Source organism: Sus scrofa, chromosome 7, assembly GCF_000003025.6.
Source record: "Sus scrofa isolate TJ Tabasco breed Duroc chromosome 7, Sscrofa11.1, whole genome shotgun sequence".
Classification (NCBI taxonomy): Eukaryota; Metazoa; Chordata; class Mammalia; order Artiodactyla; family Suidae; genus Sus; species Sus scrofa.
The window spans coordinates 34,274,246-34,288,550 of record NC_010449.5 but is presented as its reverse complement, the minus strand read 5'-3'; the positions used below and the strand labels follow the sequence as shown (position 1 = coordinate 34,288,550).

The 14,305-nt window shown below is 39.5% G+C and overlaps 1 protein-coding gene across 1 annotated transcript in view; it reads right to left on the bottom strand.

Annotated features, from left to right (window-relative positions):
* The window catches only part of DNAH8 (dynein axonemal heavy chain 8), a 282,456-nt gene that overhangs the window by 191,090 nt on the left and 77,061 nt on the right, over window positions 1-14,305 (bottom strand). Inside the window, 4 exon segments of the mRNA XM_021098657.1 lie at window positions 3,209-3,313; window positions 5,618-5,853; window positions 8,510-8,636; window positions 9,178-9,374. Coding sequence (XP_020954316.1) covers window positions 3,209-3,313; window positions 5,618-5,853; window positions 8,510-8,636; window positions 9,178-9,374 — 665 coding nt within the window.

Here is a 14,305-nt window from a genome sequence, read left to right as displayed (position 1 = left end):
TATTAGAAGAAAAAATGGAGTTACCACTGTGGCATAGTGGGTTAATGATCTGGGTTGTCTCTTTGGCAGCATTGGTTCAATCCCCAGCCTGGCACAGTGGGTTGAAGATCCTACACCTGTGGTGTAGGTCACAGCTGTGGCTTGGATTTGATCCCTAGCCTGGGAACTTCCACATGCCATGGGTGTAGCTGAAAAAGAAAAAGAGGAAGGAAGGAAGGAAGAGAGGGAGGGAGGGAAGGAGGAGGGGAAGGAAGAAGGATGGGAGGGAGGGAGAGAAAAGAAAAAAGATCTCAAATCAGTAACCTAACCATTCACCTTAATAAACCGGACAAAGAACAAACTAGACCCAAAGCAGGCAGACGGAAGAAAATAACAATAAACTGACACAAACAAATGCTATAGAGAATAGGAAAACAATAGAGGAAATCAACAAACTAAAAGTTTCTTCTTCGCAAAAATCAATAGCATTGACAAAACTTTACCTAGTCTAACCAAGAATAAAGGAGAAGAGGACTCAAATTACTAAAATTAGGAAAGGAGAGACCTCACCACCTACTTTAGAGAAATAAAAAGGGTTAGAAAGACACAATCAACAAGAGGAACAGGCAGGCACTCTTCAGAATGGGAGAAAATATTTGCAAATCATATACTTCATAAGAAGTTAATATCCAGCATATATAAAGAACTCCTACAACTCAGCAACAAAAACCAAAAAACCCAACTTAAAAACACACAAGGGACTTATATAAACCTTTTCCCAAAGACTATTAGCAAATGGCCAACATGCATATGAAAAGTACTGAATATCATTTTTCATTAGGGAATTGCAAACCAAAACCACCTCACCCATTACGTGAAATGCCACTTCACCCATTTAGATGCCTACTATCAAGGACACAGAAGATAATGAGTGTTAGTGAAAATGTGGAGATTTTGGAATCCTTGTGCACTATTTTGGTAGAAGCGTAAAGTGGTGCAGCTGCAATGGAAAACAGTATGACAGTCCTAACATTTTCTAAATAGAATGACTATATGACCCAGCAATTCTATTCCTGGGTGTGTATCCAAAAGAACTAAAAGTAGGGTCTCAAAGAGATATTTATATACCCATGTTCATGGCAGCATTATTCTCAGCAACTAAAACATGGAAGAAACCCAAGTGTCCACTGATGGATGAATGGAATATTATTCATTTAAAAAGGAAGGACATTCTGATGCATGCTACAGCATGGATGAACCTTGAGGATATTATGCTAACTGAAGTAAGCTAGTCACAAAAAGACAAATGTTGTATGATTCTAATAATGTGAGGTACCCGAAGTAGTCAAATTCACAGAGATAAAGTAGCATGGTAGTTTCCAGGGGCTGGGGAAAGGGAGAAATGGGGAGTTGTTGTTTAACGGGTATAGAGTTTCAGTTTTGCAGGATGAAAGTGTTCTGGAGACTGGTTGCACAGCAATATGAATACACTTACCACTACTGAACTCTACACTTAAAAATTATTAAGATGTAAATTTTAGGTTATATGTATTTTACCACAATTTCTTTAAATTTAGTACAAAGCTACAGTAATCAAGACTGGCATAGGGGTAGATATATGGATCAACAGAATAGAATTGGGAGTCCAAAAAAAAAAAAAACCCTCACACTTATGATTAATTGATTTTCAATAGAGTGCCAAGACAATTCATTGTTGAATAGAGAGTCTTTTCAACAAATGGCACTGAGCCAACTGGATATCTACGTGCTTTTACATGATGCTGGACCCCTCATTCACACCATATACAAAAAGTAACTCAAACTTTATCAAAGACCCACATGTAAGGGTAATATTATAAAACTCTCATAAGAAAACATAGTAGTAAACCTTCATGATCCTGGATTAGGTGGTGGTTTCCTAGATACAATACCAAAACACAAACAAGGGGGAAAAAAGACAAATTGGACTTGATCAAAATTTAAAACTTCTGTTATTTCAAAAGACACCATCAAGAAAGTGAAAAAACTCACAGAATGAGAGAAAATATTTGCTAATCCTTTGATAAGGGACTTACGTCAGAATCTATAAAGAACTTAAACAAATCAAAAATAAAGAGACAAGAGTTCCCACTGTGGCTCACCAGGTTAAGAACCCAACGTAGTGTCTATGAGGATGCAGGTTCGATCCTGCACCTCACTCAGTGGGTTAAGTATCTGGTTCTGCCACAAGCTGTGGCATAGGTTGCAGATGTGGCTTGGATCTGGCGTTTCTGTGGCTGTGGCGTAGGCCAGTAGCTGTACCTCCGATTCGACCCCTAGCCTGGGAACTTCCATATGCCCAGGTGCGGCTATTAAAAACAAATAAAATTAAAATTAAAAAATAAAGAGACAGGAGTTCCCCTCGTGGCACAGTGGAAATGAATCCAACTAGGAACCATGAGGTTGCAGGTTCGATCCCTGGCCTTGCTTAGTGGGTTAAGGATCTGGCATTGCCGTGAGCTATGGTGTAGATCGCAGACACAGCTCAGATCTGGCGTTGCTGTGGCTGTGGTGTAGACCGGCAGCTATAGCTCCGATTCAACCCCTAGCCTGGGAACCTCCATATGCTGTGGGTGCAGCCCTAAAAAGACAAAAAGACCAAAAATAAATAAATAAAATAAAAAAATAAAGAGAAAAATAACCCAATTTTAAAAAACAAGCAAAGGATTTAAATTCACCTTTCTCCAAAGAAGATCTACAAATGCCAATTAGTATGTATAAAGATGCTCAACACCATTAGCCGCTAGGAAAATGAAGTACTGGTACATGAGATCTCAATATGCATAAACCTTGACAATATTATGCTAAGTGAAAGAAGCTGACCACAAAAGACTGCATGTTATATAATTCTATCTATAGTAAATGTCCAAAAAAAGCAAACCCATGGAGACAAAAAAGTGGACTAGTGGTTTCCAAGGGACTGAGATGAGGAGAATGAGAAATGATTACTAATAGGCATGGGGTTTCTTTGGGGTGACAAAAAATATTCTGAAATTAGGTGATGATGGTTGTTGTGCACTGTGTGAATAACAATCACCGAATTGTATAGTTTGAAATGGTAAATGTTATAGTATGTGGATTATACCTCAATACAGCTATTAGTATATATTAAGCTTTTTTAAAAAGTTTGAAATGTATTTTTTTTCTGGGGAAAGTGACTTAAGAAAAAAAGAATTAAATTTGTACTTACAGCTTTGCTCTGCAATTTGTTGAAAGAATATCTCAAGGTATCAACTGCTTCTGACTCTTCTTTGGTTACCTCAACTTCAAATCTGTTTAAAATAGCATAAGCTTCCTGTGGGGTGAAAAAAAATCACAAGGAATGTAACCGCCAAATGATTTAGATGCCTCCTAGAAACACACTCCTATGTCTTAAAAGACTAGAAGAATGGTTCCCAAAATTGAACATATATGAAAAGCTCCAGTCACTGACATCAGGTATTGACTCTAGATCCCAGGCCCTGAAATCTGGATTTAAAAAGCACCTAGGTGATTAGTGATTCTGGTGGAGAGTGGGCAGATCACTTTGAGATACTAAAGTATCCTAAACAAAACAAAACAAAACACAAAAACCCTAGACTAATTTTCTGCCTCTCTCTTCTCCTTGATTATATGCCAACACCATGCAAAATGTTTTCTCATGCTCTATTAAAATACGGGTTGGCTATAATGAGGAATGGAATGAAATGATGAGGTGGGAGATACTGTGGAGAAAATAAATCAGTGAACAAACAAAATGGAAAAAACAACACTCATAGATACAGAGAACAGATGGGCGGTAACCGTAGAGAAAGGGGGCTGTGAGGAGGGTGAAATGGTGAAGGGGGTGATGGAGGGGAAGTAGACTTGAGGTGGTGACTGCTTTAAGGTACGCAAATAATGAATTATAATGTCGTATGCCTGAAATTTGTATAACATTATATACCAATTTTACCAATTTTTTTTTAAAGTGATGAATTGGCAGTTGGCCTCATCAAAAGAATTTATGCTGAAGACCTGCGTTTCAGCAGTCAGGAAAAAAAAGGATACGATGGTCTGTTGAATTTCGAGAAGTGAGTGGTCAGCGATCAAAATACCCAAATACTAAGATTTAATGAAGCAGTAAAGGTGGGACATCCATTAATTGCCAAAGAGTATAGATGCCATGGGTTCAAGAAAGCAATGCTCAGTTGTGATGATCACTGTACAACTACAAATGTAATAAATTCATTGAGTAATAAAAAAAAATAATAGAAAAAAAAAAGAAAGCAATGCTCAGTCATGAATAGTGGGTTCCAGAAGGAGGCGACGGGAGTGACAATCTCCAGGTATTACAGGCAATGAGGGAGTGCTCTGTCCACAGAGAATTTTTAAAAATAGGAATAAAACGAATTGAGACTATTTTTTTTAAGGGCTGCATCTGAAGCATATATAAGTTCCCAGGTCAAATCAGAGCTGCAGCTGCCGGCTGCTGCCAACAAACACAGTAACGCAGGATCCAAGCCACATATGTGACCTACACCACAGTTCACAGCAACACTGGATTCTTAATCCACTGAGCAAGGCCATGGATTGAACTTAAATCCTCATGGATACTAGTCGGATTTTTAACACACCGAGCCATGATGGGAACTCCAAGAGATTGCTTTTTATTATCACCATGAGCCAGAAAGTCTAAGTATTAACCATAAATACTTGTGGTAGACAGAATAACTGCCTCCCCGATGCTATCCACACCCTTGTCTCCAGAACTTGGACCACATTACTGGAATATATTACCGTACATGACAAAAGAGATTTTGCAGGTATGATTAAGTTAAAGAATTTGAGATGAGGTAGGGTATTTTGGATGAACTAGGTAATCACAAAGGTGTGTTTAAGGGAAAGAGGGAAGCAGGAGATTCAGAGTCAGAGCAGACGTGATGACAGAAGCAGGGATAGGAGTGATGCTACCGTTGGAAGGAGCCATGAGCCAAGCAGTCTCTAGAAGCTGGACAAGGCAAGGAGAGGATTCTCCCCTAAAGCGCCACTGACATGTTGATTTGAGCCCCCATAAGACCCATTTTCAGACTTCTGACTTCTAGAACTGTAAAATAATAAATCTGTGTTGTTTTAAGCCATTAGGTTTATGGTAATTTGTTAGAGCAGCAAGAGGAAACTAAAACAGTACTCTTCCCTAAAAGTGGCTCTTGTTGGTTTAAATTCCAACAGTTCACCACTTCCACCAGCTGCCCGTGGTATATGCCACTATATGCCACAGCTGGTCCTGAGACCCACAGCTGGTTTCTAAGGAAAGCCCAAGATATTTGGGGAACTTGCCTAACTTGTCAGGATTGACGGGAAAGAATACAATCATTCTCTTCTGTAAAAGGTAGGTGACAGCATGGAAACGGAACACTGTCTAGACCAGCACAGCCTTATTAATATATTAATATTCCTTCATATACTGTTCACTGTTGATGATTATCAGAATCCCTCCAAGGACATCAACATCAGAGAGGAAATACAGGCAGACTATGCCATAAAACAGATGAAGAAAAATGTTAACAAAATCAACTTTTTACTGTCCATTTAAAAAAAAAAAAGCATATCAGAAAAGAAAAACACAATCATTTCTTACTTCAATTGGTCCCAGAGTCATGTCCATTTGAATTTCATTATCACGGATACAAGACAAGGCTTCCATTGCAAACCGGACATCATCTAAGTCACGAATGGGTCTAGATAACTTTTTCAAGTATTCGTTGATAAATGCTATCATGTCTGACATTTTCTTTTTGTATTCTTCATTCAAATACCGACAGAGCAGCATCTTCCATGCCTTAGCCTCGATTGATAAGGCCAGTTTCATTGGCTCTGGCGAAGACATGAAAAGGTCAAAATAGAACACAACTGACATTCTGAAACGATTCGCTTTATGTGTAATCTGAGCATCTATAACTCCACTGTCCTATTTGAGAGCCACTAGCTACAATGAGCACTTGAAACGTGGTCTGAGTTAAATGGGCCGTAAGTAAGGTTACTAGATTTTGAAGACTTTAATTCCATGGAGTATGTTAAGCTGTTCATGAGAAGGACACTAAAGTCTAAGGAGAAGATTTTGGAAATTAGTTCTAGCACCATCCAATGTAAACCCAGTTCTGTTTTGCCCATCCCATTAACAGCCCTCACTCATTCCCCCACTGTCTTCCTTGTCACCCCACACAGGGGGGTGTAGCACAATTTTCGTCTGCCAAACCTGCCAAGTTTTCCTGTTGTTCCACTCCCTCCTTGCCCACATGGTCAGACAATATGTATAACCTGACCTCCTCCCTGGACCTAGCTGAGTGTCCCCATCAATCCTGACCTTTTATGGACCAAGCAGAATCCTTTCCTAAGAGTTTGGAATGAGACTTGAGGGGGAGCCATGTGGCCTGGGAAGCAGAAAAGGTCATGCAGAAAAGGAAGGAGAAATGAGAGAGGCAGAGAGAAAGGGTGTCCTTGGCTTCCTATACTGTCCCTTGGTTTCCTCTACTGGTGCTGGCCCATTCCTGCCACCCAATTGCAGCTTGGATTCTGAGATACACCTTTTTTCCCTGAAGGTAGTTTAAAGAGCTTTCTGCTCTTTGAAAACAACAGAGTAACTAGTCAACTCTTACCTTATCAATCCTCACCCACTCCTCTTCTCCTAGTACTCTACATCCCCAGCCCTGCCAAGCATGAAATAGATTCCTCCCCTCCCATCTTTCAATGGTTAAACTGAGAGGACTAGGGAGCTGAGAAAACTGCAGCCTCAGAAAAGACACACAGGCAACTTGTCAACCGAGGCTATAAGATTCTATCTCATGAGGTCCGTGCCTCGTGGGCTTCTTTTCCCCTTTTCCTCTGGCCCCAAAGATTCAGCCCACCTTCCCCTTTCTTTATAACTATAGTCACCCATTCCATTTTACACTTTTCTCTCTCTAAAATCAGAGGCCAACTCTCCCACTGTGCTACAGTTGTTTTTTTTTTAAATTAAGAATCATGGTTCTAACCACCATGAGGAAACAAGCTGGAAATTTACATGATAACAACAATAACAATAGGTGAAGTACAGTTTCCAAAACTCTACAGTTCTTATAACTCTCGCCCCTGATATACGGTTTCTGATTTCTAGGTAAATAACCCCCTTAAGTGCTTTTGCTTCTTCTCCAAATTAAATTTCTTACAGATAGATATGATAACTATTAAATATTTACTGAACATCAACTGGTTGCTAGTGTCTCAAGTAAAGCAGTTCATGAGGTGGGCACTTTCATCATCATCAACAGAAGAGATGGACGTCAAAGAGGTCATGGAATCTTGATATTCAAATGTGAGAGTCACCACTACACTGACTCCTTAAGGATGGATCTGGATGTCTACTTAAGGTGGACAGCTGTTGTGAAACAGGTCATGCAAATATCTTCTGAGGATAAAATCTCACAGATTTAGGATAAGACTGATTCTACTTCTGTAACCATGGTAATAAGGAGCCATAACCATAACACCAACTCACTTCAGTTCACACACTTTTTCAAGTCGGTTAAGCATTGGCCCTGCCTTCTCAATGTCAACCAATCAGGACAGACATACTCAATAAGCCCTGCCTCAGAGTGCCAACCAAATGACAATAGTCTCACCTGAGCAAGCAACCTTCTACAGATGGTGGTCACCTATTTATGCCCGCGATCCTTGGATGCCGTGCTTCCCAGACAGCCTCTAGGAGACCAGCAATCTGCTCTGCTGGAAACACTGTGCTTGTCCAGCATCGCTCTCCCTCACCGCAGTGAGCAACAGAGTCAGCTCGAGTTTTTGATTTTAGACACTTGACTGTCTTATCATCTTTTGATACTCTAACGTCACCTGTTCTGACTTCTCAGGAGACCTCAAACTGCTTTGACTCTTATCCCACACGCACAACCCCCTCCTCACAGTAACCTGTAGTTCCTGTGGCGTTTTAGTTTTTTGAATGTCAGCTGAGGAACTGCGCAGTGTATTAAGTGTGTTAAACCACTCTGGTATAATATTATATATATATATATATATCATAATATATAATATGTACAACACACATATGAACAATATTGGTGGTCCAGAAGTATTTAATGTTTATGGAATTGTACCACGGTAGCTTAATAACTGCCTTCTAAATAAAGTAACATTTCACATGAAAATACAGATACTTTACATAATGTTCTAAAAATACCTGTATGCAACATGGAGAACAGACTTGTCATTGCCGAGGGGGAGGGGAAGGGGGGGGAGTGGGATGGATGGGAGTTTGGGGTTAGTAGATGTAAACGATTACATTTAGAATGGATAAGCAATGGGTCCTACTGTATAGCATAGGGAACTACATCCAGTCTCTTGTGAGAGAACAGGATGGAAGATAAATGAAAAAAAAGAATGTCTGCATATATATATATATGACTGGGTCACTTTGCTGTACAGCAGAAATTGACGCAACCTTGTAAATCAACTATAATTTAAAAAACAAAAAAATTAAAAATACCTGTATGCAATTCAAGTGCTCCTACAACTATAATAGGCTTCAACTCATCAATCTCCTGTTCAAAAGTAGCATAGTGTAGAATTTCAGATCTAATTTCGGTCAAAGAGGGGTTGTTAGCCAAAAACTCCTGCGGCAAGGAAAGAATCAATGCTTTCGTTAGGTTTTTGACAACGTAAATCTTACACTTCTAACAGTGAAATTAGAAAACTGCATCTGCTTGTATATCCTTCCACGTGTATGTGCTATTGGGCCAGTGGCTCAGTGCAAAAGGGGATGAGCTGTTACTACTGGAAGAGGAGGCTATGTGAGGGAATTTCACATTTGGGCGAATGGTTATTCAGAGTTCTAAACTTTCCTTGAGTCTCTAACCACAACTACAGCTGAGTCTATGTCAGCGTGACACACTCTTGAATACCTGGTCTCTGGACATGCATGGAACATGATTGGCCCTCAAATGGTTAAATAAATCCAACAAAATCTGCGTGAGCCTCGTTATTATCAATTGCCCCAGTGTCAATGTGAGAATTACACAGGACATGATGTGTTCACAGATTCATAGCCTCAGTTCTTAAATTCTTGTCACTACCATTGACATTTTCCTGCTCCTCCCACATGAATTAGATAGAAACATTAAAACCCTAACTGCATCACAAGTAGTGGAAACACACCTTCACTTTCACGTCTCGGTCCTCTGTCCAGAGACTCTTGTACTTTTGAAAGTCCTGCAGGGCCTCATGGGCCACCTTTCTGAGGGAATTCACAGACGAAGAAAGGAGGAGGACCAGCTTGGAAATGTCCTTGTGCTCCGCCACACCCGGATAAAAATTCTTCAGCTTCCGTGCGGGAATAATTTCTTCAAAAGATTCTGAAAACAGATATTGTTACTCTTCAGATAACCCCCATATTCAACTTTAAACACTATCCATTTTAATACTGAGAGAGATTTTTTTTCAAATTTTATTCTCTTAAAGACCCCCTCCTCCAAGTAATTCAGGGCTATTCCTGCACTAGCTTCACTTATTAAATCATAGCATCAGTTTTGAGGTCTAGATTTCTTTCAAGTGGGGAAACGGTTATTCAGAGGAGACAAGAGAAAGATACTGATGCAACACTCCCCCAAAGCAAAACGTCCTCCAAGGAAAGATCAAAAGAATTGAAACTGCTACCCTACGGAACAGCCTGGTAGTTAAAGGAGAGGCACCACATTTATTCCTTAAATGACCTTAAGTCAGTTAATCTTCATGGAAATACTTGTGTGGATTAAATGAGCCAACAGTAGGCGCCTCTTCAATTCAGCAGCTGGTGTACAGAGATCAGACGATCACTATTAACCATCACCATTTCTTGCCAAAACCTGATCAGGACACTGCCTTGATTGAAATTCTCAAGTATTCTCCATCAAGCAGAGATCACACCCACACTTTTGTTTATCGCAAACAGTCCCTTATTTTTTTTTTTTAGCAGGTGTTAACAATTAAAAATTGTGAGATTTCATGCAAAATTTGATTTCCACTTCTCTTTTAAAATGGTTTAACCTGGTATTCCCGCATGACCACAGTTAGCTGAAGCCGAATAGCATCTACAAATGATACTACTTACTTACCACAGTGTCCTCCAACGCATTTTGCTCTTTTGTTTTAAATTTGACAAAATTAAAGCAAAAAAAAGTACAAGGTATTCATTTAATTAATTAACTAATGTTGCCTGTCTTGGTCTTCTCCTTTTATTGAACAGAAGTATTCCACTGTGTAGACAAACCACTTTTTGTTTACCTCTCAACCAGCTTTTGGGATTATTACAAATAATGCAGCTGTGAACATTCACATCTTTATGTGGACATAAGATTTCATTCCTCTTGGATAAATTCCTTAGGGATAAAATTGCTGAGCCAAATGATAAAGATATTTTCAACTTTTTAAGGCAGTATCAAACAGTGTACAAAGTGGCTGTATCTTTTTACAACCCACCAGCAATGTATCACAGGTCCAGGTTCTTTTTCAACAACTGGTATTGTCAATTTTTTAAGCCATTCCAAAAGGTGTGTGGTGATATCTCATCATGATGATAATTTGCATTTCCCTGTCTAATCTTTGGTCCATTTGGGGAGGAGATGTCTTATTATTTAGTCATTTTTTTCCAAATAGATGCCCAGAAGTGGGATTGCTGTGGATCATATGGTAATTCTATTTTTAGTTTTTTTGAGAAATCTCCATACTGTTTTCCATAGTGGTTACACCAATTTACATTCTCACCAATAGTGTAAGAGGGTTCCCTTTTCTCATACCCTCTCCAGCATTTACTGTTTGTAGACTTTCTGATGATGGCCATTCTGGCTGGTGTAAGGTGTTACCTCATAGTAGCTTTGATTTGCATGTCACTAATAACTAGCGATGATGAACACATTTTCATGTACTTTTTTTTTTTTTTTTTTTTTTTAGCTATTCTGGGTCTTCTGTGCTTTCGAACAAACTTTAAAAATATTTCGTTCTCGTTCTGTAAAAAATACCATTGGTAATTTGATAGCGATTTATTGAATTTATAGACTGCCTTTGGTAATATAGTAATTTTGGCAATATTTATTCTCCCAATCCAAGGGCATGGTATATCTTTCCATCTTTTTGTGTCATCTTTGATTTCTTTCATCAGTGTCTCACAGTTTTCAGAGTACAAATCTTTTGTCTCTTTAGGTAGGTTTATTTCTAGGTTTTGTTGTTTTTGTTTTTGTTTTTGTTTTTTTTGTCTTTTGTCTTTTGTTGTTGTTGTTGTTGCTATTTCTTGGGCCGCTCCCGCAGCACATGGAGGTTCCCAGGCCAGGGGTCGAATCGGAGCTGTAGCCACCGGCCTACGCCAGAGCCACAGCAACGCGGGATCCGAGCCGCGTCTGCAACCTACACCACAGCTCACGGCAACGCCGATCGTTAACCCACTGAGCAAGGGCAGGGACCGAACCCGCAACCTCATGGTTCCTAGTCGGATTCGTTAACCACTGCGCCACGACGGGAACTCCCCTGTTTTTGTTTTTTGGTGTGATGGTAAATGGGATTGTTTCCCTAATTTCTCTTTAGGACCTTTTGTTGTTAGCATATAGAAATGCAATTGATGTCTGTGTATTAATTTTGTATCCTGAAACTTTGCCAAATTCATGGATGAGCTCTAACAGTTTTCTAGTAGCATCTTTAGGATTTTCTAGGTATAGTATTATATCATCTTCAAACAGTGATAGTTTTATTTCTTCCTTTCCAATTTAGATTCTTTTTACTACTTTTTCTTCTCTGATTGCCACAGCTAGAACTTCCAAAATTATGCTGAATAATAGTGGCAAGAGTAGATATCTTGTCTTGTTCCTGGTCTTACCAGGAATTCTTTCAGCTTTTCACCATCGAGAATGATGTTAGCTGTGGGTTTGGCATATATGGCCTTTATTATGTTGAGGTAGGCTCCCTCTATGCCCACTTTCTGGAGGGTTTTTATTAGAAATGGGTGTTGGATTTTGCCAAGAGCTTTTTCTTCATCTATTGAGAGGATCATATGGTTTTATTCTTCAGTTTGTTAATGTGGCATATCACACTGATTGATGTGCAGATATTGAAAAATCCTTGCATCCCTGGGATAAATCCTACTCGATCATGGTGATCGATTCATTTAATGTTTTGCCAAATTTGGTTTGCTAACATTTTGTTGAGGATTTCTGCCTCTATGTTCATCAGTGAAACTGACCTGTGATTTTCTTTTTTTGTGGTACCTTTGTCTGGTTTCAGTATCAAGGTGATGGTGGCTTCATATAATGCATTTGGGAGTGTTCCTTCTTCTGCAATTCTTTGGAATAGTTTCAGAAGGACAGGTGTTAACTCTTTCATAAATTTTTGATAGAATTTGCCTATGAAGACATCTGGTCCTGGACTTTTTAGTTTGTTGGAAGTTTTTAAATCACAGGGGGTTTTGTTGTTGTTGTTGTTTGTTTCTGCTTTTTAGGGCCAAGCCAGAGCCATGTCTGTGACATACACCACAACTCACTGCAATGCCAGATCCGTGGGCTACACCAAGCGAGGCCAGGGATCAAAGCTGCGTCCTCATGGATGCTAGTCAGGTTCATTTCTGCTGAGCCACAGTGGGAACTCCCTAAATCACAAGGTTAATTTCAGTACTTGTGATTAGTCTGTTAACTTTTCTATTTCTTCTTGGTTTAGTCTTAGAAGATTGTACTTCCCTAAGAATTTGTCCATTTCTTCTAGGTTGTCCATTTTATTGGCATGTAGTTGTTTGTAGTAGTCTCTTATGAACCTTTATATTTCTTTGATTTCTACTGTAATTTCTCCTTTTTCATTTCTAATTTTATTGATTTGAGTCTCTGGGTGAGATTAGAGGTGGCTGTGTGCCTGGGGTGGGGAGGGCGTTTAGGCAGCCTGTTTGCTGAGGGGTGGGGCTATGTTCCCACCTGGTTTGTTGTTTGGCCTGGGGCTTCTTAGCCCTGATAGGTAGGGCCAGATTTTTCCAAACGGCCACCTCCAGGGGAGTTCACGCAGATGATTATTTACAAGATCTTTTCCTCCAATGTCTTCCCCCACAACAAGCCACAGTCACCCCTTGTTTTCCTAGGAGATCCTCTGAGAACCACAGGTAGGTCTGACCCAGATTCCTAAGGAGTCTCTCTGTATTGCCCTGGGACCCAGGGCACCTAAAAGCCTGTGTGCCCCTTTAAAGAGTGGAATCTCCATTTCCCCCAGTCCCATGGAGCTCCTGCACACAATGCCTGCTAGCCTTCAATGCCAATGCTCCTACCAATGCCAGATCCTGAGGCATGGGAGCCTGACATGGGGCTCAGAATTCTCACTCCCGGGGATGAGCCGCTTTCCAGTCTGTGGCTACCCACAGGGTGGGTATGGGGTTGTTTACAGCATGTGATTGACCCTTGTACCACCTCATTGTGGCCTCTTCTTTGTCTTTTGGTATGGGATATCTTTTTTGGTAGTTTCCAGTCTATTTTAGTGGTTGTTCAGCAGTTGGTTGTAATTTTGTTATTTTCATGAGAGGAGGTGAGCTCCAATCCTTCTACTCCACCATCTTAATCCCATCTCCTCAGTTGTGTCTTTTGAAGAGCAAAAGTTTTTAATTTGGTTGAAGTCCAATTTATCACTTTTTTCTTTTAGATCATGCATTGCTGTCATAGCTAAGAAATCTTCATCTAACTCCAAATCACAAAAAGTTCCTCCTATGTTTTCTTCTAAAATATTTATCACTTTTAGTTAATTTTTAAGTATAGTGTGAGGTAAAAGTCCATTTTTTGCATATGTATATTTAATTGTTCCATGTGTGGAAAAGACTACCCATTATCCCATTGATTTGACTTGATAACTTTTCAGAAAATCAATTGATTCTCAAAAGTGTTTATTTTTTGATTCTCTATTGTGTCCCATTGATCTATATGGCTATCCTTAGGCAAACACCACATTGTTTTGATTATTGTAGCTTTATAGCATGTTTTGAAACCAAGTAGTGCAAGTCCTCCAGCTTTAGTATTCTTTTGCAAAATTGTTTTGGCTATTGTAGGGCCTTTGAATTTCCCTATTCCATATTCAAATTTAGAATCAGCTTGTCAATTTCTGCAAAGCAGCCTTCTGGGATTTTGATAGAGATAGCATTAAATAAATACATAGGTCAATGTGGAAAAAATAGCCATCTTAACAGTATCAAATCTTCCAATCCATGAACATGGTATATCTCTCCACTGAGTAACTTTCAGCAATGTTCTATGATGTCCAGTGTACAGGGCTTACACTTCTTCTGTTAAACTTATTT